At 34.0% G+C, this 25,786-nt stretch overlaps 2 protein-coding genes across 4 annotated transcripts in view; one reads left to right on the forward strand and one right to left on the reverse strand.

Annotated features, from left to right (window-relative positions):
* The window catches only part of IPMK (inositol polyphosphate multikinase), a 38,855-nt gene extending 14,541 nt beyond the window's left edge, over positions 1–24,314 (forward strand). For all 3 annotated transcript variants that reach the window (XM_060125903.1, XM_060125904.1, XM_060125905.1), the window contains 4 exons: positions 640–736; positions 8,554–8,726; positions 20,445–20,526; positions 21,765–24,314. In XM_060125903.1, the coding sequence (XP_059981886.1) occupies positions 640–736; positions 8,554–8,726; positions 20,445–20,526; positions 21,765–22,387 (975 nt within the window). In that variant the 3' untranslated portion in view covers positions 22,388–24,314. The remainder of the gene's footprint in view (positions 1–639; positions 737–8,553; positions 8,727–20,444; positions 20,527–21,764) is intronic.
* On the reverse strand, positions 17,159–17,476 carry LOC132506912 (small ribosomal subunit protein eS27-like). The gene has a single exon (XM_060125748.1). It carries the CDS (start codon positions 17,455–17,457, stop codon positions 17,203–17,205), a length of 255 nt encoding a protein of 84 aa, XP_059981731.1. The 5' UTR covers positions 17,458–17,476; the 3' UTR covers positions 17,159–17,202.
* Positions 24,315–25,786: the final 1,472 nt, after the last annotated feature.

A 25,786-nucleotide genomic window follows, 5' to 3' on the forward strand; every position in this document is an offset into this window, starting at 1 on the left:
AGAGGCCTGTGTACTGCAAAAAAACACACAAAAAACCACAAAATAATAGTTAGACTTGCATTGAGTTAAACGATATTTTTTTTTGAGGTAAAATCACAATTTCCTTACAGATATAAAACAAATACATGGTAAAGATTTTGCTAAACTCATCATTTAATGAGGGAACTAGGCAGATTTAAAACTGGTTCAAAAGAGAAGTCAAAGAAGCACAAATTTATATGGCTTAAAGGGAAGGTGGAATGAGGGTACATAAGAACACTGTAAACTCTCCCCTTTCAGCGGGGTTGGAGGGAAGTCATTTGACCCTCCTCTAGGCCAGAATTTATTTTCATGTCTGTGGGCAAGAATTCTTTTGCATTCGCTAAGAATTATCTATAACTTACTTTGTTGTAAAATAGTTCAAGGACAGTGAAAGGCTAGAATTACATAACCAAGAAGAATGTGCTCTAAACAGTACATGGTTTTTCACTGAAGACACATAATAATCTTTTTTTTTTCCCAGATTTACTTCCAGTTAAAACTCATACCAGATAAATTATGATTCAACAGTAGTGTGTTATTTGAGAAATGTGTGGGGCAATTACAAATAAAGCATTATAAGAAACTAACATGCAAATATTATATTTCTGTTTGTTTCAGGTTTATGCTGCTGATTGTACTGATGGTGTTCTTTTAGAGCTACGAAAATATTTGCCAAAATACTACGGTATCTGGTCACCTCCCACTGCACCAAATGGTAATCTTTTCTTTAAAATCCATCTTTTAGTCTTAATTCAAGAGAGTTGCTTTTTAAAAGGCTTAAATAAGATTTAGCCTAGTATATAAAAACAATATATCCATTTTTCTTACTACTTTTTCTCTTCATGAAAGAAAACTTATTAATATTTTTGCTGTTCATAACCAGTTTCTTAGATAGCATAAACAAATTAATGACCAATCTCTTATAGTTGAATGAAAATATATATACTAGTATTTAATACTGTATTAATTTACAGATATTCTTTTTTCCAAACTTTTTCTTTTTTTTAATAAATTTATTTATTTATTTATTTTATTTATTTTTGGCTGCATTTGGTCTTTGTTGCTGCACGCGGGCTTTCTCTAGTTGCGGCGAGCAGGGCCTACTCTTCGTTGCAGTGCACGGGTTTCTCATTGCGGTGGCTTCTGTTGTTGCGGAGCACTGGCTCTAAGCGCACGGGCTTCACTAGTTGTGGCACGCAGGCTCAGTAGTTGTGGCTCGCGGGCTCTAGAGCGCAGGGTCAGTAGTCGTGGTGCACGGGCTTAGTTGCTCTGTGGCATGTGGGATCTTCCCGTACCAGGGCTCGAACCCATGTCCCCTGCATTGGCAGGCGGATTCTTAACGGCTGCGCCACCAGGGAAGCCCCTTCTGAACATATTGAGCAATTTCTTTTCCCATTTTGAAAAAAGAAAATCAAGAAAAATATTTTCTTTGTGTACCTTCCTCCCTATCGTCTGTATCACTCCTTCATCCCCCACCTGCATGCTTTAAATAGCAGTCTTTTAAAAAATACTGGTAAGTTTCATAATTAGAGGACAAAATGATCTATGTAAGGGCATAGCATTTCTTTCTTAATATTAGTTAATACTTGAAGCAGTATTTGCCACATCAAGGCCTTTGACAGCAGACAGAATTCAGTTAAACTGGTAGCGTGACTGCTAACGATTGAAGAAGATTCATGAATGAGGGAAGAGTTTCAAACTTGACTTAGTTTAAGAATAACCCATAGGCTTGTTAAAATGCAAATTAATAGGCTCAATTCCCAGACATTTTGATTATGCAGACCTGTGTTGGAGCTTAGTGATATGCTTGTTAAATAAAAGCTTCAAGTTTTTTTTGATATAGATAGTGCTTGAACCACATTTTGAGAACAGGAAGAGAAGGGGGCTCCTTTTCTCCTCTGAACAGTTTCAGCTTGTTCTTTTCCTCGGTTCTTTGTCTCCCTTCTACTCATTCACTACTTTTGCGAAGTTTCATTATAGGGAATCATGGTATCTCCCTGTGAGTATCCTCAGATAATAGTAAATCAGTGGTTCCCCAGGGTATTTAGGATTCTTCTGTATTTCAGTTGTATGGGGGGGCGGTGAGCTTTGCTTTGCTCTCCTTCCCTCTTCTCCTCTCCCCTCTCCCCGCCCCTCTCCCCTTCTTTCCCTTTCCTTTCCTTTTCTTTTTTCTTTTCTCCCTCCCTGCCTCTTTCTTTCCCCTTCCCTTCCTTTCCCTTATCTAATCTAGCCTCGGGATAGTTAAATGCTCAGTTTAAAAAATTATTTAGAAGGGGTAGAGGGAATTCCCTAGCTGTCCAGTGGTTAGGATTCCCCGCTTCCACTGCAGGAGGCATGGGTTCAATCTCTGGTTGGGGAGCTAAGATATACCACATGCTGTGCAGTGCAGCCAAACCAAAAAATAAAAAAAATAAAAAATAAGGGGTAGAATAACTGAGCAAACAGCATCATTATTTTGAAAAGTAGAGTATACTGAAAGAATCTGGGTAAGAGAGGAAATATTTTAATTGAAAGTAACATTTTATAGTTTAGGATTACTGGCACATGATTTAAAAATCAAAGACTTACTAGCAATCAACAGCCTATTTGGTCTTCAATACCAAATAATCTTGAGGGACATCTCTGCTAATATATTGTAGAGCAGTAACTTTGAAGTCAGAAGACTTGGCTTCTACATTGGTTATTTCCAAATTTTGTGAACTTTGCTAACTCATTAACCTTTTGAGCTCCACTTTTCTTCTATAAATGGAAAATAATATCACATAGAGTTGTGAAGATCACGTTATGTGAGAATGCTTTGTAAACTCTAATACTCTTATTTTAATATAAATGGAGATATTGGTGCTACTGAGATGAAAAGATGAGGTGAGGAAAATGAGAAAAGAGAGGAGAAAATGTCAATAGAAGTATACATATTTAGAGTAGTCCTGTAATACCACCAATTGTCTCAGGGAATTTCCTATGCCTTTCCAATTAAAAAAAAATATTTTAATTAATTAATTTTTTGCGGTACGCGGGCCTCTCACTGCTGTGGCCTCTCCCGTTGTGGAGCACAGGCTCCAGACGCGCAGGCTCAACGGCCATGGCTCACGGGCCCAGCCACTCCGCGGCATGTGGGATTCTCCCGGACCGGGGCACGAACCCGTATCCTCTGCATTGGCAGGCGGACTCTCAACCACTGCGCCACCAGGGAAGCCCATTTTAATTTATTTTAAAAAATAAAAACAAACAATTTTTTTTGGCTGCGCCTCGTGGCTTGGGGGAGATCCCCGACCAGAGATTGAACTGGGCCATAGCAGTGAAAGCGCCGAGTTCTAACCACTGGACCACCAGGGAACTCCCTTCCTTTCCAATTTCTTTTCTTTTTTTTAAATTTAGTTACTTTTAGCTGCATTGGGTCTTCATTGCTGTGAGCAGTCTTTCTCTAGTTGCGGCGAGTGGGGGCTACTCTTTGTTGTGGCGCACGGGCTTCTCATTGTGGGGGCTTCTCTTGTTGCAGAGCACGGGCTCTAGGCGTGCAGGCTTCAGTAATTGTGGCTTGAGGGCTCTAGAGCGCAGGCTCAGTAGTTGTGGCGTACAGGCTTAGTTGCTTCGCGGCCTGTGGGATCTTCCCAGCTCAGGGCTCGAACCCATGTAGGGTTCCCTACATTGGCAGGTGAATTCTTAACCACTGCACCACCAGGGAAGTCCCGTTTCCAGTTTTTTAGCTACGGAAGGAGTTAGATAAAACTGTTGCACCATACAGATTGTTCAGCTTTGATTTTGCTAGAGAGTTCATGGACTCATCTTTCTGTTTTTATCATTTTGATTGTAAATGAAATAAATATAAGATAGGAAACCCTTTGACATCTTTAGCCCACGAGATCATGAAAACAAATATTTTCTTAAATTTTAGTAGAAAACTGGTTTGTATTACTGAACTTTACATAGTATTAAGTTAATGACATAATTTATTTCTTGACTTTTTTTTTCCTCTTTTTATTTGAGCATCTTTTCTTATGTGCTCAGGGTAGAGTTTTATACAGCTTTGTATAATTCTTATAATCCAAAGTTGTAAGATGTAGAAAGTACTGCCAGTTTGCTCAGCAAATTATTGTCACTGAAGAGAAGCATAAGGATGTGCTGACCAATAGGGTTTTTTTTCTTTTAAATTTTTTATGGCAGTTTTATTGAGATATAATTTATGTACCATAAAACTCACCCATTTAAAGTATACAATTCAGTAGTTTTTTGTTATAGAGTTATATAGTCATCACCATTAGCAAATCTTAGAACATGACCAGTGGGTTTTGTTTTTGTTTTTTAAGGTAAAACATTTGTTAGTAATTACATTTGAAGATTTGGAGCTATTTATACGTATTAAATCTCATTTTACTTGTGTATAAGTACATAGATGCCTAGTACATGTACTATCAAAAGCCTTTTATTGATAGGTATTTGGAGGAATGGAAAAGTGTATCTTTAAGTAGGTTTGAGCAAATTGAGAGTTCCAAAATGTAATCTCCAGTCTCATTGATTGGTAGGTTTCTGGATCTAGCTACTAGTCAAGTTTCAGGAAGCATGGACTGAAATTAGCTGTTCCCTTTATCCCACATTTGGAGGCTCAAGGTCTCTTCTATTTATAATTCCTTTTACTTTCAGCTTCCGTTACTCTTAGAAATAGCTGAAGATTGATGTGAAAAACAGAAATTTGGCTTCATAGATGAGCAGGGATTCACCACCAGGCCTTTTCTCCTTTTTGGGGGGTTCAGAAATGAAGATGGTAGCCAGTACCTAGATATGGTGGGGAAGAATGTGATGAAACTTGGAACCCATATTCCAATAATTTATACAATCAATAATATTCATTAGGGGGATCTGAATAAATCTTTCTTGAACTCTCTAAATGTCTTCACCCTTGTCTTTCCTTTAAAAGAACTGGTTATCTCATCTTGACTGTTTAGTTTTTTGTAGGTCTTTCAGTTTTTCCACAGTATTTCAGATATTTTTATTTTTTTCTCCTTTGATACTGGGGAATATTCTGCCTTTTTTTTTTCTTAGAGTGTCGGACTATATTCCATCAGTAGAATTTTTTTATGCTTAATGTATTAGAAAACAACGTAAGTATTTAATTTATATTAATATTTAAGATAATTATATTTAATTGTATATATTTAAATAGAAAATATATTTAAAATAGAAAAGCTTTTGCATTCATAGTAACCTTGTGTAATCTTATACATACTATCATCAACAGCATGAAATATATAAATATTTTGAGCATGTTAACTATGCCATTGGTATAGCCACTGAGAAGTCTTACTTAATAGTCTGCTTATAACAGCATGAAGTGGCGTATTTTAGAATACCTGGTAGTTATTTTCATGATTTTTACCTCAAAAAATTAAGGAACTATGGAAATTCTATATATTTTTTCCATAAATTAATATGTAAATAACAGATATATCCCTTATGGCCACAGCCCGTTAAACTAAACTATACTTCTAGTCAGTGTGACCTCTTGTAATGAGATCCATGTATTTATGAAAAATAGATGTCCTATTATTTATTATACAAATACCAAGACTAAGCTTAATAGAATATCTTTTAGCTCCGAGGTTCACAAATGCCAGTCCTTAGACCTCTGACAGACTGGTTTCATCAGAATCTGTTGTCCTAAATAGAGCTTTTAAGAATTTAAAAAAGTAAATGTAGTTATTTTGCTATCTTTATGATTTATATACACATGCATATATATGTGTATATATGAAAAAATCAGCTCTCTTCATTTTTTAATATTCAAAAATCTGTCTTTACTTACAAGTTACATCATATCAAATAGTCATAATTATTTTCCAAACATCATATTAATATAGTTTAATTTATTTCTTTGACCTTGGTTACAATGAACCTAAACTGTTCCAGATAGAACATTATCTTATTTTTAGTCCATCAGATTTGGGCGACGGAGCTTTAGAACATATTGTCTGCATACCTAAAGATTGAAAAATATTGTTCCACTATACCCAGAGGGGCTTAGCTGAAAAAGTGTCCTTTGTTATCCAGTCTGTAGCATTGCCTTATAAATGAGCCTCCCCTGTTATAAAATGCCTTTGGTCATTTAAGCTATTAAGTCTTGAGATTGACCTACTTTGAGTTGAACTGTCTTCTACTGAAATAATTTGCTAATAGCATTTTTTCAGAGGGAATTAGTATTCAGATTAATTTCTGGTGATAATAACCTGTAAAAAAAAAAATCAGCTTAGATCTCAGTGCTCAGATCATGCCTCATTTTCCTATTTACCTATTTTATTCAAAAGCAGTTGTGGCAAGCTGCTAGATATATAACATCATATTCTGTTTTTAAAACTCTGCATCTCTAAAGCAGGTTTTGATTGTTTTTTTTTAATAACTTAGAGGGAAAGAGAAACGAAAATCTCAAAATCTTTTCACTTAAAAAAAATCAAGGCCAGAGAACTAAAAGAATACACTAAACCAACTCTCAGTAGGCCTTAATTTAATGATTATTAACTTAACGCTAATAATCAATAATTTAGCAGTTATTTGGTAATTCCAATCATATAAAACATATCAAGAACCTGAAAGTAAGATAGTGACAAACATTTGCCTAGTCAAAATAAATGTCAAATAAAATCGATGATACTTAAGCCTGTTTACTGAAGGAATGGCTCAATTTATTACAGGATCAGAAAGGCCAAACCCAAAGTTCCCCTGGGCAGTAAGAATGAGAAGGGCAAACATTGATTCTTTCAGCAAACATTTATTGTATTCCCACTATAAAGAAAGTTTGCATTTGTATTTTTCTCCTTCGCAAGAGAAGGAAAAAATAGGAATTTTATATGCAGTTTGCAAAGTCTCTGCTCTAGCTTCTGACATTTCTATCTTATGACAACAAACAGGTTATTTTTTGTTTTTAATCACTACCAAATTGGCAAGTAGAAAATAATAACCCTACACTGAACTATAGATGCTGTGATAGCTAGGTTTACACACTATCTTTATACTCCCATACATAGTCTCACCTCAGTAAGGCTTTTAGGGTTTCTTGAGTTATGGAAATTAATGATGATAAATTTGTGAATGCTAATGATTTACTATATTAGGATCTAATTAGTCTTTTCTGATACTTGAAATATAAGCCTAGTTACTGAAATTTTTATATAACTTTAGGGAGAGGATGGATTGGTTTCCTTCTGTTTTGCTCAAGGTAGCTGAAATTGGGAAGAGAGAATCTGAAGGGGCCTGTCCTGCGCTACCTCCTTTCTCTTCTTCTCATCCCCTCCTGTGGTTATCTTTTAAAGCACAGAAATGGGTGGGTTCCAGTTTCTTGATCAGGATATTCCTACTTGTCTCATTACCTTCACTGTCGGCAGGTTCATGTGTGTGTCCAGACCTTTTACTTTCTCTTAGCCTGTTGAAGATGTCCATTTGTTAGAAACTTTCTTAAAATGTGACATGCTCCTTCTTGTTTCTGCCAGTGCTGGTCTCTTAGGCTGCAGTTCCTTTTTTGTCACTTGACTTCACCTAGTTCTACAAGGTTATAATCCTCCCACTCGCCATTTTCCTTTCACTAAGAGATAAAAATTTTAAAAATAAATTTATTTACTTAAATTTTATTTACTTTAAAGAAGTAAAACCTTGTTACTTTGATAAAAAGAAAATATAATCTCTTCTGTCTTTGAGGAAAAGTTTTTATGAGAAGTGCTTTGTATTACATTTGTAACTGAAAATTACGATCTCATTCAGAACTTTATTTGGGAAGACTCATTCACCCAGGAAGTGGGGGAAGAATTTCTTTCCTTACTTCTGTCCCTCAGTGCACCTGGACTCTTATTCAAGCTAAAACTATAAGGTCAGCTACCGTGTGTGATAACTGGGATGTTTATTTTTTTACTCGAATCTCCATTTATAATAGTTTTCTGAGGGAAGATGTATACAGGATGACAAAGTTATTTACAAATGAACTTTTGAGGATTTCTTGTGTTCTAAAAAGCAGGATATTTGTTTTTCCTTTGGGACTAGTAAGACTAGAACGTATATTTGGCAGTGACCATCATTTGGATTGATTTACCTTTCTTAACCTATACCTGTTGTGTCCTCTGTGGAAAGGATTTATTCCTATTACTAATTTTAAATGAAGACTTAAAATTATTAAAATATTGATATCTGCTGAGGCATATATGATATAAACTATATTCAAAAGGAGAATGTATTCTGGGACAGCTTTAAAATAATCTCATTGCCTTTTTAATGTCCTTGGAAGCCTTATATCTAATTCATAGCTTTTGTTTATCGTTGAATATTATTAATTCCATCTCCTGCAAGAGTTTCTCTGTGACATTTATACCTGTTATAAATTTGTTGGTCAGTCTTTTTTTTTTTTCTCTCTCTCTTTTCAGGTGGAGTAATAATAATTGTTGACTCTGGACTTGTTTTAACTTTTTTCTCAGTTTTAAGATTTCCTCATTTTTGTTTTTCCTTGAGTAGTAATATATTTTCCTATTACTAATTAGAGTTTTTCTTTAATAACAGATTTATACCTAAAACTGGAAGATGTGACCCATAAATTTAATAAGCCCTGTATAATGGATGTAAAGATAGGGCGGAAAAGCTATGATCCTTTTGCTTCATCTGAGAAGATTCAGCAACAGGTCAGCAAGTACCCATTAATGGAAGAGATTGGGTTCTTGGTGCTTGGCATGAGGGTAAGAGTGATTTTTAGTGTAATACACACGTTTCTTGTTACATGTTCTTCCCTTGAAAATTATAGATGTCACATATATTTTGGTATTAGGTTATCCATAACTCCCCAGTGTGGGCAGAGATTTTTACCTTTTCTATTCACTGGTATGTGGGCAGTGTCAGGAATTATTCTGATATACAGAACATGATTAATAAGTAAATGAATAGCTTAACCTCAAGGCTCTGACTCTGATAATTTTGTATTAAAGAAGTCTTAAGTTTAGGTGCAAAATAAGTAACATGATAAGTGAATGTGATATTATTTATGATTTTCCCATGAGAAAAGTGCTAAGTTTATATATTCAGTAATTTTTCTGTATATTTAAAACAGAAAAGTGAAATTAAACATTAGCTTATTGTTTCAGACTGTGATTTAAAGCTGTTATTTTCTTTGCTCATGTTTCTGTGGATTGGCAATTTGAGTTGGGCTCAGGTGGTCAGTTCTTCTGATCTCATCCAGGTTCCCTCTTGTGGCTGCACTCATCTGATGGCTCAGCTGGGGCTTGGTGGTCTAAATAACCTCACTCTTATGTCTACAAGTTGATACTAACTGTTGGCTGAGCCTTTTCCCATGAGGTTCCTCATCTTCCAGAAGGCTAAGTGGAGCTTCTTCGTGTGCTACATTCCAGGAAGGCAAGAGTGAGAGCTACAAGAGCTGTTAAAATCTAGGTTAGGAAATCACTTTCTGTCATTTCTATGGAGTTTTATAGGTCAAAGTACATCATAGGTCCAGTCCATATTGATAGGGAGAAGAAGACCCCACTTCTGATGGTGGGAATAGGGAAGTCAAAATACAAATGGCAGTGTGCACAAGGATGTTGAGGCCATCTTCACAAACAATATGCCACAGTTAAGAATGTGGAATAAAATCCTCTAAATAAATGGTATGCCTAGATGTCTGGAGGTAAAATTTGTATATATGATAAATTATTGCTTCTATAAAAACATAATGGGTCATTTTGAAATTCATCATGTAAGATGATATACAGTCTTCCTTTTGAGTTTTAAACAGGAGAGTTAATAGGAAGCATTATAAATGAATTGTTACTGTGATAGTTAAAACAGCACAGTTGAATTTGGTAGTCTGTAAATAAAACCAAAGAAATTATTGACACAGTTATTTCATTTTAGAAAACTCTAATTAAATGTGGGTATATAGTAAAGGGGAAAAGGGTAGTGGAATAATGGTAAAACAAACATGGAATAAACATCTCAAAGGAATCTGACTGGGTAGTTATTTAAACCTTTACTGTTTTCAAATCTCTCACCCTCCTGCTTTCCTTCTCTTTTAGCAGATAACTTTGCCTTCTGCTTCAGAAAAAATAAGCCATCACACAGGATTTCCTTTAATTTCCTGCTAACAGATGTACATACCTAACCTGCAAGTGCTTTCATTTCCTCCTTATTCCTTCCTGTACGTTGAAGAATTTTCCATCTTCCTAAGGACAGCCCTTCCCTATGTCCTCTGGATCTCATTGTCTCCCACCTCTTCAGGAGCCTAATACTGTTGATTCTCTCTTGTCCTTTTTATATCTTCAACTTCTGTCTTCCTTTACTTTTTTTTCCTTTTGTTTTAAATATGTTCAAATCACTCTCAAAAAAAAAAAAATCAAAACCCATCTTTATCCTGTTCTGCTCTCCAGCAATGGATTTAAATTGTTTCGCCTTTACACCCAAACTAGTTACATTTGTTTCTCTTGCCTTACTTCCCACTCAGTATTCTTCAACCCATTCCAGTCTGGCTTCGGCTTCATCATGCCACTAGATTGGCGTCTCATGAAGTTCCCTAATGATGTCTCCATGTCACTAAATCCAAATGGCATTTTTCATTACTCACCTTACTTCACTTTGAAAAGCAGCCTTCAACACTGACTAGGTCCTCCTTGAAACATTCCTTTTTGTGTCCATAACACTACACCCTCTCTTGCTTTTTTCCTAAGACCACTTTGCAGTCTTCTTTGCCAGCTCATTTCTTTCTGTTTGTTCTTTAAATACTGAGGGATTCCACTTAGTTCCATTTTACTGCCTCCCTCTCTTTTTTATTTCTTCCTAGGTAGTGTCCTTTGTTCTCATTGGTTCAGTTTCACTTACACTGATAACTCCCAAACATATATTTTCAGCTTCTGGTTTTTCTTTGATCTCCTAATCTATATAGCTAACAGCCTATTAGACATTTTCCTTGGATAACTTAAAGACATCTAGGACTAATATGTAAAAAACTGACATAGATCTGTCTTGTAAAATAACAGCCACAACAGTAGCAGCAAACCTGTTATTCTCTGTCTCAGTAAATGGCATCACCATACGTCCAGTTTTACGAGTGAGAAACCTCACAGTACCATCACCTCTCAGAGCCATCCATCGATCCTGTTGATGTTAATTCCCAAGCACCTGAGTCCCATTGTCAAAATTATTCCTCTCTAGACTAGTATCTTTACTGAACTCTCAATGTCAGTTTTGCTCTCTTCCAGTCTGTTCTCCAAACATTGCAAAATGTATATCTAATTGTGACATTCCCCAGCTTAAAAACTCTTCAGTGGATTTCCATTGACTTTAAGATATGATTTTGCTCTCCCGTGTTGTTATTTCCCCAGACAAATGAGGTTCCTCTGTTTATATTTTTTAATAACATTTTTATTGAGACATAATTTATATACCATTCAATTCACTCATTTAAGGTATACAATTGATTGGTTTTAGTATATTCATAGAGTTGGGCAGCCATCATCATATTCAATTGTAGAACGTTTTCATCACCCCAAAAGAAATGCCGTACCTATTAGCAGTCACTCCTCATTTCCTTCCAACTTCCAACCCCCCTAGCCATAGACAATTCTAAACTACTTTCTGACTCTATAGCTTTGCCTCTTCTGGACGTTTCATATAAATGGAATCATGTAATACAATAGGTGGTCTTTTGTGACTGGCTTCTTTCAATAATGTTTTCAGAGTTTGTCTATGTTAGCATAAATCAGTATTTTATTCCTTTTTATTGTTGTATGGATATACCACATTTTGTTTATCCATTTGTTCGTTGGTCAACTTTGGGTTGTTTCCACTTTTGGGCTATTATTAATAATGCTATCATGAACATTCATATACAAGTTGTTATGTTTTTATTTGGGGGGGTAGTTCCTGAATTTGAAATTGGTGGGTGCTATGATTAAGTTTAACTTTTTCAGAAACTGCCAAAGTGTTTTTCCAAAGTTCCTGCACCATTTTACATTTCTACCAGTGATATATAGGAGTTCCAGTTTCTCCACATCCTCACCCAAAACCCAAACCTTGTTATTGTCTCTCTCTCTCTCTTTTTCTTTTTTTAACTATAAGCCATCCTAGTGGGTGTGAAGTGGTATCTCATTGTGGTTTTTATTTGCATTTCCCTAATGGCTCATGGTATTGAGCCTCGTTTCATGTGCTGTTGACCATGTGTATATCTTCTTTGGAGAAATGTCTATTCCAATACTTTGCCCATTTTTAATTTGGGTTTTTTCTGTGGATTGTTTATCCACTTTCTTTATAATGGCTTTGGAGTACAAAAGTTTTAAATTTTGAAGTCTAATTTTTTTTTTGTCTTTTGTTACTTGTGCTTTTGGTGTCATAGTTAAGAAACCATTGCCTAAACTAAAGTCATGAAGATTTACTCCTATTTTTCTTCTATAGTTTTAACTCTTACATTGAGATGTGTGTACATTTTAAGGTAGTTTTTTGGGTGTGGTTTGAGGAAGGGGTCAAACTTCTTCTTTTGCATATGGATATTCAGTTGCCCTAGCACCATTTATTGAAAAGACCATTCTTTCCCCCACTGGATGCTTTTGACACCCTTGTTGAAAATAAACTGACCATAAATGTAAGAGTTTATTTCTGGACTCTCAGTTCTCTTTTTGTTGATCCATATTGTCTATCTTTATGCCAGAACCACACTGTCTTTTTTTCCCCAGCTTTATTGAGGTATAATTGACATAAAGATATTTAAAGTAAACATTGTGGTGATTTGATATGCATACACATTGTGAAAGGATTCACTCATCTAGTTAATTAACATATCCATCACCTCACATATTTATCTTTTATTTGTGTGTGTGAGAACATTTAAGTTCTAAGTTCTACCCTCTTAGCAAATTTCAGTTATGCAATACAGTGTTATCAATTTAGTCACCATGTTTTACATTAGATCCTCAGACTTTATTCATCTTATAACTGAGTGATGAATACCAACCTCTTCCTATTTCCCCCACCTCCTCCCAGACCTTAGTAACCACTTTCTACTCTCTCTTTCTATAAGTTTGGTTTGTTTTTTTGGATTCCATGTATAAGTGATGCTGTGCAGTATTTGTCTTTCTCTATCTGGCTTATTTCACTTAGCGTAATGCCCTTAAGGTCCATCTATGTTGTTGCAAATGGCAGATTGCCTTCTTTTTCATGACTGAATAGTATTACATTGTTTGTTTACAGGCGTACCTTGGAGGTATTGTGGGTTCAGCTCCAGACCACTGCAATAAAGCAAATATCACAATAAAACAAGTCACAAGAATTTTTTGGTTTCCCAATGCATATAAAAGTTATGTTTACACTATACTGTAATCTGTTAAGTATGCAATAGCATTATGTCTAAACAAACAATGGGCATACCTTAATTTAAAAATACTTTATTGCTAAAAAAGTGCCAAAACAATTATAATGGTAACATCAAAATTCACTGATCACATAACATAACAATATAATAATAATGAAAAAGTTTGAAATATTGCGAGAATTACCAGATGTGACACAGACATGAACTGAGCAAATGCTGTTGGAAAAATGGTGCTGATAGACTTGTTCAGTGGAGGCTTGCCATAAACCTTCAATTTGTGAAAAACACAGTATCTGTGAAGTGCAGTAAAACGAGGTATGTGTGTACACACCACGTCTTTATCCATTCATTCATTGATGTACACTTAGGTTGTTTCCATATCTTGGCTATTGTGAATAATGCTGCAATGAACAGGGAGTGCATATAGCACCACGATATCCTATTTTCTTTTTCTTGGGTGTATAGCCAGAAGTAGAATTGCTGGATCATAATGGTAGTTCTATTTTTAAGTTTTTGAGGAGCTTTCATACTGTTTTCCATAGTGGCTGCACCAGTTTACATTCCTACCAATAGTACTCAAGTGTTGCCTTTTCTCTATATTCTCACCAACACTTGTTATTTGTTGTCTTTTTGATGATAACCATTCTAACAGGTGTGAAGTGTATCTTGTGATTTTGATTTGCATTTCCCTGATGATTAGTGATGTTGAGCACCTTCTGATGTTCCTGTTGGCCATTTGAATGTTGTCTTTGGCAAAATATCTATTCAGTTCCTCTGTCCATTTTTGAATCAAAAAATTGTCCCATCAAATTGTCTGACTTCTTTATATATTTGGAATATTAACGCCTTATCAGATATATGATTTGCAGTTATTTTCTCAGAACCACACTGTCTTTTTTTTTTTTTTTTAATTGGCTGTGCCGTGCAGCTTGCGGGATCTTAGTTCCCTGACCAGGTGTTGAACCCAGGCCAACGGCAGTGAAAGCACTTAGTCCTAACCACTGGACCGCCAAGGAACACCCAAGAATTACACTGTCTTGATTAGTGTAGCTTTGGAGTAAGTTTTGAAACCAGGAATTGTTAGACTTCCAACTTTGTTCTTCTTTTCCAAGATTGTTTTGGCTGTTCTGGGTCCCTTCAACTTCCACGCGAATTTTAGAATCAACTCGTCATTTCTGCAAAGAAGTGTCGGCTGGGATTTTGTTGTAAGGAATAGTTTTGGATCTGTAGGTCAATTTGGGTCCCCTATTTGTTTTCATGGCTTCCTTTATATAGTAGTTAGCAGTTTATAATTACATATTGTTTACTTATCTGAGAAAGGATATGATTGAAGTGTGAAATAATAAATGAGAATGAGAATGTGAATATAAATTTAATTATGTTATTCTAGAATGTTAAAATTGGGAGACATACCTTGAATTTAGTAGTAGTTATGTTAGGATTTTTTTCAAATAGTTATTTCTTTAGTAGGTGGTAAATTCATTAAACTTTTTAATCACAGTGGGTTTGTAGACTAATAATAAAGATAGACTTGAATAATTTTAGAATGAATGTTCCAAATTAAAAAAATTCTCCTTCAAGACAGTCCTGCCTTTAAATTAAAAAAAAAAAAAACCAAACCAAAAACAACCCTTAATATAACTGAATAGACTGAAATTTATCAAATATATCAGTTTTAACATACTTTTCTGTTATGTTTAACCAGTAGTAGGAAGAGGTTTGGTGGGTAGAAGAACATGCCAGTTTAGGAATTCCTTATTTTTAAATGACTGTCAGCAATTATACTGTTATTTCCTTGATCCCAAGATGGTGTAGATGATAAGACTCACTTTGATTTAATAACAAGATTTATTAAGATATGTGTAACAAAAGAGATAGAAACTGAATAGGAACTGTAAGAACAAGGGAGTCACAAAAAGAGGAGTATAGAGTGCCTTTGGAAAAGGTGGTATTTTGAACTGGCAACAGGGAAAATAATAGGTAGAAAACCAAGAAGCAGAGCATATTGTGAAATAGGAGTTTATGTAAGGTGACTAGAGCATACTATATGTAGGAAGGTGGGGTGTATTTTAGCTTAGAGTATCAAACTGAGAGAAGTTAATATATCAGCAGCTTGCTTTGGGACTTCCTGGCTTTTTGACATAGCATCCTTTTGGGTTAACTATTTGAATGGTTGTTTAATTTTCCAGTTTTGTATTGACTCGGAAAACACATGCTATATAACTGTAGGGGTTTATTATATTTATTAACCACAGGTAATTGAAATACAGTTTGTAGAAATTTACCTGAAATTTCTTTAAAACTTGTGATTCAAGATTTTAGATGATTTAATTTTGGATGTTCCAGTATATTTTTGGCAATAACTTAAATTTTTGACAAAGAAATATTTGCACTTAAGAGAGAAGTCACGTTTCTTAATCACTGATTCCTAATTACTAGGGGAAAAGATTCTTCTCTTTTGATCTTTAGTTATCACATTGTCTAAAAATTGGACTCTTTTTTTGTATACCTTTTTTTTCCTCTATAATAGTGGATAACAGTAACCCTTCAAATTCCTTTTTTCCATTAACAGGATTTGAGTTAATAGGAAATGTGTTTTGCTATAGATATTTGAATTGGTTTGCTCCTGACATGAGTTCCTGTAAAATAAGCAACTCATATGATTCAGGAAGTGCTGGAGCCTTTTTTTGCTTGTTGTTCTGTCCTACTCATGTCTTCCAGCTTACCATTCCGTTAAAAATATTTTCAAGGTGGTACTGTAACTTTTTTTTTTTTTTTTTTTTTTTTGTGGTATGCGGGCCTCTCACTGCTGTGGCCTCTCCCGTTGTGGAGCACAGGCTCCGGACTCGCAGGCCCAGTGGCCATGGCTCACGGGCCCAGCCGCTCTGCGGCAGGTGGGATCTTCCCAGACCAGGGCACGAGCCCGTGTCCCCTGCATCGGCAGGCAGACTCTCAACCACTGCGCCACCAGGGAAGCCCTGTAACTTTTGATTTACAGATATCTTTGTGATTGACCAAGACTGGACTGGTAGAGACTGAAGAAATTCTCAGACCTCTTTATATTCTAGCTTTAACTAGTAAAGTAGAAGTAAATAGAGATGCCTGAAATTAATACAGAATTGTAAATCAACTATACTTCAATAAAAAAATAAATGAATAAATAAAAATAAGTAAATAAAGGAAGAGAGAATATCAATAAAGGAGTCCCACTGAAACTGATTAGCTTTAGTCTATTTGTGAAATTTAGATTTTTTCATATGTGAAATCTAACTTAGCTCAGAAAATACATCCCTGAATAGTAGAATGGTGACAATTTTGAGAATCCTCTTTTTTGGTACATTTCCTAGTTTTTAGTTTACATGACCAGGTATTTGAAAATTCTTCTCACTTGTTTTTTGTGTCTATTTAATATATTTCCTCAGATTATTAATTTCTCAATTTCATCCTTTTTTATTGCAACATAAATGATATATAACATTGTCTTTGTTTGAGTTGTACAACATATTGATTTGTTACATTTGTATATTGCCATATGATTGCCACATAGCATTAGTTAATACCTCTGTCACTTTGAAAATCCTCTTTTACACATATTTCTGTGCATAGAGAACATGAGTATATTTTTTTAAACACATTTTGGTTATGATTAACTGTTCTTATAAAAATAGTTTTTCTTGTAGTCAAATGTAATTTTGGTATTTATGAAATGCTTTCTTCTATTCATAGTAACACTTTGTTCAAGATAAATTATCTTTCTTTAATAGGCTGTAAGTGGGTGTAAGAACACGGTTCTAATTTAACTTTTTTTTATCTAAAATGTGTTTATTGGGATGGTTTCCCATTCATCTTGATTCCAGGGGCTTTCAGTGCTGCTTCCATCTCAAAGAGCACCCTTCTGTAAGCCTTGCTTTTCCTCCTGTAGGCTGGCAGAGGATGGTAGAGCAGCCAACACACAAAACTACTGTTTGTGCATGGCTAAAGATGGTGGTGATTTTATAGCATCCTGGGCATTTCACATCCATGAAATAGGAATTGGGGCTCTGCATCAGGCACTTCTTCTTGTGTTTTCTCTTCTCCTCTTCTGGAGAGGGATGAAGGAGATCCTTTGCTAGAGGCATGTTCTCGTGGGGAGGTCGTCACCGTCGGAAAGCTAATTTAACTTTTTGAATAAAGTGAAGCATTTGAGATAGATGGTAATTAGCCATATCAGACTGAAAGTTATAAAATATCAGTTTCTAAAGCAGTGTATTCTTTTTCTTCTTTTTTTAAATATTTATTTATTTATTTGGCTTTGCTGGGTCTGAGTTGTGGCACACATGGGATCTTTAGTTGTGGCATGTGGGATCTAATTCCCTGACCAGGGATCAAATTCGGGTCGCCTGCATGGGAGTACGTGGACCAGCAGGGAAGTCCCTAAAGCAATGTATTCTTAATGCTTCTTAAAAATATTTAATTAAAATTTGATGAGCTACATTGTTATATGGCTCAAACTCCAAAAAGTATAGAAATATATACAGTGAGAAGTCACTTTGCACACAGGATACTATATTATAGTGATTTTTTTCTCCAGTGTATCCTTCCAGAAGTATTTTAAACATATACAAGTAAATGCTGCATATATGTATTCCTTTATTGCAAAACCTACCTACTTTGAACACTGTTCTGTATCTTGCCTTTTTTTTTTTTGTTTAACATATCATGAAGATTTTTCCATAGTGGCACAGTATTATAGTTTAACCATTTTACTTTGATGGATCCTTTGACTTGTTTCCAGTCTTTTGCTCTTACAAGTAATGTTACAAATGACTAACCGGAGATCTACCTCATTCCACCAGTGTGCTAGGCTATTTATGGGATAAGCTCCTAGAGGGGAATTGCTGAGCTTGTATGCGTTTATAATTGTGGTAGATATTGGCAGTCTGCCTGATATCTAGAGCAGTGGTTTTGAACCAGGGGCAGTTTTATTCCCCAGGGAGTCATTTGGCAGTGTCTGGAGGCATTTTTGGTTGCCACAATTTTGGGGTAGGCTGTGTTCCTGGTATGTTTAAGAGCTGTTTGATTTCAGTGAACTCTTCAGATATGTTGTTCATTTTCCCATAAGAGTAAACATGCCCTTTGTTCATCGTATAAATTTCAAATACCTTTTCTCTGTTTGTCTTTCAATTTCTGAATGGCAAAAACACTATGAACATTTTAAAAAACATATTGTATGTGGTAGAAATTTTTGAGTTTTAGTTGGAAATGCCTTCCCTAGTTATCAGTTATTCAAGGATTCTTCTATCTTGGGGTGGGGAGGCATTTTATTTTGCTCATTTTGATCTTTGATATATTTGGGATTTATCCTGGTATAAGTTATAAATACAACCTATTTTTTCCAGATCACTAGTTAATCATACTAACACCATTTAATAATAATCCATCTTTTTCTACTGGTTTAAAATACCATTATCACATACAAGCTTCTCATGTTTTTGACTTTAAAGTACGTTTTAATGGAATTACTATCCCAAAGAGATATCTGCACTCCTATGTTCATTGCAGCAATATTCACAATAGCCAAGATATGGGAACAACCTAAGTGTTTGTCTACAGATAAATGGATAAAGAAGATGTGCCTCTTTAAACAATGGAATATCATTCAGCCATAAGAAAGAAGGAAATATGGATGAAACCAGAGGGCATTGTGCTAAATGCAATAAGCCAGCCAAAGAAAGACAGATACTGTGTGGTAGCACTTATACGTGGAGTCAAAAAAAGAAACCCAAAAGACAAAGCTGATCTCATAGAGACAGAATAGAATGGGGGTTTCCAGGGATTTAGGGAAGGGGGAAATGGGGAGATGTAGGTCAGAGGGTACAAACTTTCATTTATAAGATGAATAAGTTCTGAGGAACTAATGTATAGCATGGTGACTATAGTTAATAATATGATATTGTATACTTGAAATTGGCTGAGAGTAGGTTTTAAGCATTCTCACTGCATACATACACTAAAAATGAGTTAACTGTATGAGATGATGCATGTGTTTATTTTCTTGATCTTAGTAATCATTCCACAATGTATATGTATACCAAATAATCACATTGTATACTTTAAGTATATACAATTATACTTGTAATTTATTCCTCAATAAAGTTGGAAAAAATATAAATAAAATATGTTTTAATATCTAGTAGGATGGCAAGGTTAGTCCCTCCTTACTGATCTTATTTGGATTTTCCTTAGCAATTCTTGATTTTCTATATGAACTTTAAAATTAGCTTATATGATTAAAATAATTGTTGGTGTTTTATTATAATCTGATTTTACTTCTAGATTAATTATATCTTTTATGATGTTGAATCTTCCTTTCTGAGAACATGGGTATGTGTTTATGTGTATATCTTAGGGGTGTTTTAAAGACGTCTTTATATAGATCTTAGGCTTTTTTAGTTTATTCCTATGTTTTATTTCTTTTTTATTTGATTTGTAAGTAGGGTCTTTCATTACATTTTCTAGCCAGTTGTTTGTATATATGAAAGCTTATTTTCTGTTTACTAATTTGTACTGTCACCATTTCAAGTTTTTATTGTTTTTGTTAGTTTTTAAATTGATTTTCCAATATACAACCATTATCTACAAAGAGTAATATTTTTGTTGCCGCCTTTTCAAATTATTATGCCTCTTATTTCTTTCTCTTATCTATTTGCATTTGCTAGAAACTCCAGAACAATATTAGGTAATAATGATGATAAAACACATTGTGGTAAAGTACTTTTTGTGGAAGTTTCTTGTATTTTAGGACAGATGCTTCCTTATTTCTACTTTAAACTTGAGGCTAACTTTTGGTGGATTGAGATGGATAATTCTTTTCATATTGGAAATACTCATCTGTCTTTTTAAAGAGTTTTCATTGATAGTGGATGTAAATTTGCTAAATGCCTTTTCAGCATGATAAGACAATATGATTTTTTTTTTCATCTTAACTCCATTAGAATGAATTATATGGGTAGATCTTCCCATCTTTAACCATCCTTGCATTGCTGGGATTCCGTCCACTGCTCCTCACTTCCAGCCCTGGGTCAAGGAGTATTAGTGTTTAATATTCAGTGCTTTTTTCTGACAGGTTTATCATGTTCATTCTGATAGCTATGAGACACAAAACCAGCACTATGGAAGAAGCTTAACAAAAGAAACTCTAAAGGATGGTAAGGATTGAAAAACCATACTTTACTGCTTTTATTACTACACAGTTATCAAAATAATTCTAAAGTGATTTCAGTTTTAATTCTCCTTTGGTATAATGATTCAGTTCACAATAAAGTCTTAACATATATGCTTCTAAAATATTTATGGCCAAGATATTATAAAAGCAGTGATAGCACAGATTTCCAGAAATAATATTCTTTTAAAGTTTATTATTAGCTCTATCCAAGATGGGGCAGAACTTAAGAGTGATGTAAATAGTTTGAAGAATTTTTATTTTATGTATACAAAATAATCATCTATAGTGTGCCCTTAACAATTAGTATTTGCCTTGGTATACTTAACCAATAGCAAGCTAATATTCAGATTGGCTGTTGTTTTTGGCCATGCTGTACAGATTGTGGGATCTTATTTCCCTGACCAGGAATCAAACCCATGTCCCCTGCAGTGGAAGCATGGAGCCCTAACCACTGGATTGCCAGGGAAATCCCCAGATTGGCTCTTTATTAAAATATTTCTCAGGCTAATATGACTATTTTTTAGCAGTTTCTGTCCCGAAGTAGGGGAACAGTAAAATTTAATTACATGTATCCATAAATTCCCCAATATGATAAAATATGCATAAATAATTTTATAAGAGGCCTAATCTGATAGGTTAAAACATGTAAACGTCTCAATTTTGAATAACATACTCAACTTGGAGTAGTACTAGTCCCCAAAGTGAGCTCAACTTTTGTGAAAAGACTGATTTAATAAATATTTTCGAGAACATAAATTAAGTACAGTTATGGTTTGGTATTTTGGTAACAGGCTGTTGACATCATTAAAAATGGTTATGATTTGACTCAAGGTTCTAGATTAGTTCTTGAATGTGATTCTAACAAATATGTAATCTTACTGTAAAATTCCTCATAGCAAATGAAGCAAATCTTGGAATCCTGTTCCTTAAGAGAATGTATAGAGAGAGCACTAAACTAGCAGTCTACCTGTAGTAAATTTTTTGTCTAAATAAGGTATTTCATGTTACATATGTGTCATTTATATGTTTTCTAGCAAGAACATCTTCACCAGAAATTAAGTTGAGTTCCAAGACTTTGTGTTTGACTAGAATTCTTATCTGTTCACTTAATTGCAGGGGCTGATGGGAGAAAATTAAAGAATTGTATCTAAGATGAGATTACTTCCCAAGTGATAGTTATTTCATAATTTCAATATAATGCTAGTATTTTCCTTTTTATAGGAGTCTCCCGTTTTTTTCATAATGGATTCTGCTTAAGAAAAGATGCTATTGCTGCCAGTATTCAGAAGATTGAGAATATTCTGCAGTGGTTTAAAAGCCAGAAGCAGCTTAACTTTTATGCAAGTTCATTACTGTTTGTTTATGAAGGTTCATCTCAGCCAACTACTGCAAAATTGAATGACAGAACTTTAGCAGAAAAGTTTTTGTCCAAAGGACAGCTCTCAGACACAGATGTACTAGAGTACAATAATAACTTTCATGTGTTAAGTTCCACAGCGAATGGAAAAATAGAGGCTTCAGTGGGCAAAAGCTTGTCCAAAATGTATGCTCGCCACAGAAAAATGTATTCAAAAAAGCATCACAGTCAGACTTCGTTGAAAGTTGAAAATATAGAGCAAGACAATGGGTGGAAAAGCATGTCACAGGAACATTTAAACGGAAACGTACTTTCCCAACTGGAAAAAGTCTTCTACCATCTTCCCACTGGTTGTCAAGAGATTGCGGAAGTAGAAGTGCGAATGATAGACTTTGCTCATGTGTTCCCTAGCAACACAGTAGATGAGGGATATGTTTATGGGCTAAAGCATTTAATTACTGTACTGCAGAGTATTTTAGACAATTGAATCCTTTGCTGCAATCTTTTAAAGGGGTGGGGCAATCATAATGAAGAGCAGCAGTTAATAACTCTGCACTCGTAATGCTGTGTAAAAAATTTGTATTGAGTCTACATTTTATTTGTCTTTATACTTTTGGTAGAAGGGTTAACTTTTTTATAATCTTACTCAGGAAAACTAATTATTTGTTCTTTAGAAAACTATAAAGAATAAAGAAACTTAGGAATGTTAAGCAGGGAATGTGGTGGTACGTGGCTTAAACATCTATTTGGCTTAAGCAAAATGCAAACCATTATTCAGTCATTACAAGTTTAGTTAGCTTTCTGTAGCCAATTTATTGTGAAATCTCTGTCCACCCATCCTTAACAATGAGCCATATCTAAACTCATTACATTATTAGAACACTTTCAAAAATCTAGAAAGCACAGGTTGATATCCTTAGTATTGCTATGTATGAAGTTATTAAAACTGGAGAAAATTCTACAGAAATAAGTACTGTTTCGGTTTTATATTAAAAGTTCAGACCAGCATATCAAAAGGTGCTTCTTAGAAGTAAAATGGTTTAGAATCATTGTATTCCAAAAGCAGATTTTCACTTTAATTTCCATTTGTATACATATTTCAAAATACTTCTTGAAAAAGATCATTGAAATGGACAACAACAACAACAAAAGTCTTGACATTAAGGGCACTAATAATTAGTCTTGCCAAGGTTAGGGAAGAGAGAAGTTATTTGCAAGGAACAAAATGTTTTTCTTTTAAAATCTTTATGGGAAAATTGGAATTTTACTGCATTGTGACAAGTATTATAAACCATATAATACCTTTTACTGCAGCTTCAAAAAGGTGGATGATTGAAGCTCTTCTTCTTATTTCTCCTTTAAATAACTTTTGAGAGTTTTTTTCTTTTACAATTCATGTATTTATATGTCCCCATTTAGTTAAGCAGTGGTATGGGTATATGTTGCTTAAAAGTGTTTCTCAGAATTCTAATAAGCAGTGAAGGACAACATCCAGTATTGTGAGTGTTATCAAAAATACTGTGTGTATATTAGTACATCATACAGAGTTTGGTACATGTCTAAATTCATGCTTCTGTTTCATTCTTAAAACAGTTGTATATCATATTCAAGAGAGAAATTATAATTTAACTTCATGGAAGGGGGGCAGTACTATATTTCTTGGAAAAATTAGATTTGTAAGTATTATCTCTGTTTCACATCCACCCCTTTTAAAAAATAACTAGTTATTTATTATTGGAAACATTCAGAACTTTGAAATTAAATTTGCAAATATGTTAAATGTTTATGTTTTAATTACTTGCACTTTGATTCACTAATAAAACATCTAAGTAGTTAACAGTTTTGCCATATTCCTGGAAATTGTTTTAGACTTGTGAACTGTTAGACTGTTTTCCCCCCAAAATTGCAAATTAAACTTTTAAATTCAAGGGCCTTTTTTTAGTGTGAAGGAAAGTATCACAATTTTATGTTTATCTCACCTTCCCAACCCTCTCTGAGTGTACTTTTGCAAGTATCTGAGCACAAAAAAAAGTAACAGATGCCCTATGGATTCTGTGCTTAGTAAATTTATTAGGCCTGAATACCTTTAAAATTCATATGCATTTGTTATAGCAAAATTTGATTATTTAAAATTTTTTATTTAGAGTCAGTGTAGGTATTTTCCATAAGGACTTCATATTTTTCTCTGCTGCCTAAATGGGTATTGCCGTAGCTTTTTTTGTGGGGATGAAGTTCAAGTCATAGTTAATAGAAATTTTTTAGTTTTACTTTTTTTGTCCCACAGTGTAGACTTTTGTTGTTGTTGTTATTTGGATAGTGGTTCAATAAATCTTAAGCTCATACAATTTAAACACTATTTTGAATCTTAACAAAACAAGAGACTTTTTTTTTGTGTGGGGTGGTATCAACCTATATGTACAATGAATTTAATAAATTTAATTATTATCAGATTTTTTGTGCATTTTAGCTCAATAAAGTGTGAATCAGTTCCATATTTTCTTTATCCATATTTGGAAATTTAGTTTTGTATAATCAGTGTCTTACATTTTTGATACAATAGATAATGTTTTGTTTTAATAAAACAAGAAACACTTTTATCTTTTGTTCTTCAGGGAAGAGATTCACATTTAATTCTGTTTGTTTACATTTTTTTCACTGTTATCCAATGCCCATTTTATGTTACTTTATAATAAGTAAGCTTACATGTAACAACAAGCATCTATTTGTGTTATCTACATGTGACTATTTTACTGTCTAGTCCAGTCATTTAACATTATGCTAAAATTTACCACTGTGGGGATGAATGATCACTATTCACCAAGCATATTTAAACATTTAAATGTTCAAGAAATAATAATAAGGATATAGTTTGGGTTAATAGGATTACCGTAGTTTTTTCCCCCTAGGAAATATAAATGATTTTAGTGTATTTCGTATGGAATGCACTCATGAAAAGGACTTTAAGAAATTGTGGATAGTGAATAATACATTTCTCTAATAAAAATTTAAATTGTACAATAGTTTTATAATAAAGTATTTACATTAATTGATATTTTAATATGGATGAAGTTACATAGATTCAAATAAATTAAAATTGATAATAAATGCTAAATATTTTATCTGAATAGTTTTTCAAGAAACAGTTGTGAAAATGTGTGTATTAAATGACTGTAACATGGAGCATGTGGTATTTTCAACTCAGTATTCGTTATTTGTTTTATGTGTCTGGAAATTGTACTTACTATGCCTCTTTACACTACAATTTGCTGTTGTGGGGCTTTAGATTGTGTTCAACTGAATAAGATCTTTTTTTATGATTTTAATTGAGTATAATTTACTATTTTATGATATCCAAGATGATGTTCTTCATATCTCTATACCGTATACACATCAAATTAATAATGTAACTTGAGAAGATAGAATTAATTTTCAGAGATATCTCAGTTGCCATTTTCTTGTTTCATGCAACTGGAAACATATTTGTTTCTAGGACTTGGAATATTAAAGATTATGTAGGATGAAAGAAAATGGTAGAACAATGAAAGAATTTTATTTGTGAAATTACAGAAATTTTGTCCACTATTTTAAAGCATTGTCATCAGTTTAGTACCATTTGCTCTTAGTAGTTTGGCATTTGATACTTTAAAACTTGATTTGCTTTAAAAATTGTTTACAATGCTTTGTAATAACCTTCCTTATCCAGTGCCTTTAACCTTGATTTGATATATTTGTAGCCTTGGTTATCCTTCCATTACATCCTGTAATGTCTTCGTAGCCTAGACTTCAATTAAAAAAAGTCAATTTGGTCATGTAAAGAGGTTGCAATTGTCTATTAATACTTTAGGAAAACAAGTCATGTTGTGTATGGAGGCCAGGCATCTTAGTT

This window comes from Lagenorhynchus albirostris, chromosome 16 (genome assembly GCF_949774975.1).
Source record: "Lagenorhynchus albirostris chromosome 16, mLagAlb1.1, whole genome shotgun sequence".
Lineage (NCBI taxonomy): Eukaryota > Metazoa > Chordata > Mammalia > Artiodactyla > Delphinidae > Lagenorhynchus > Lagenorhynchus albirostris.

Coding starts and splice junctions, on each gene's coding strand:
- LOC132506912 (XM_060125748.1), bottom strand. CDS start 17,457: ATGCCTCTAGCAAAGGATCTCCTTCATCCCTCTCCAGAAGAGGAGAAG.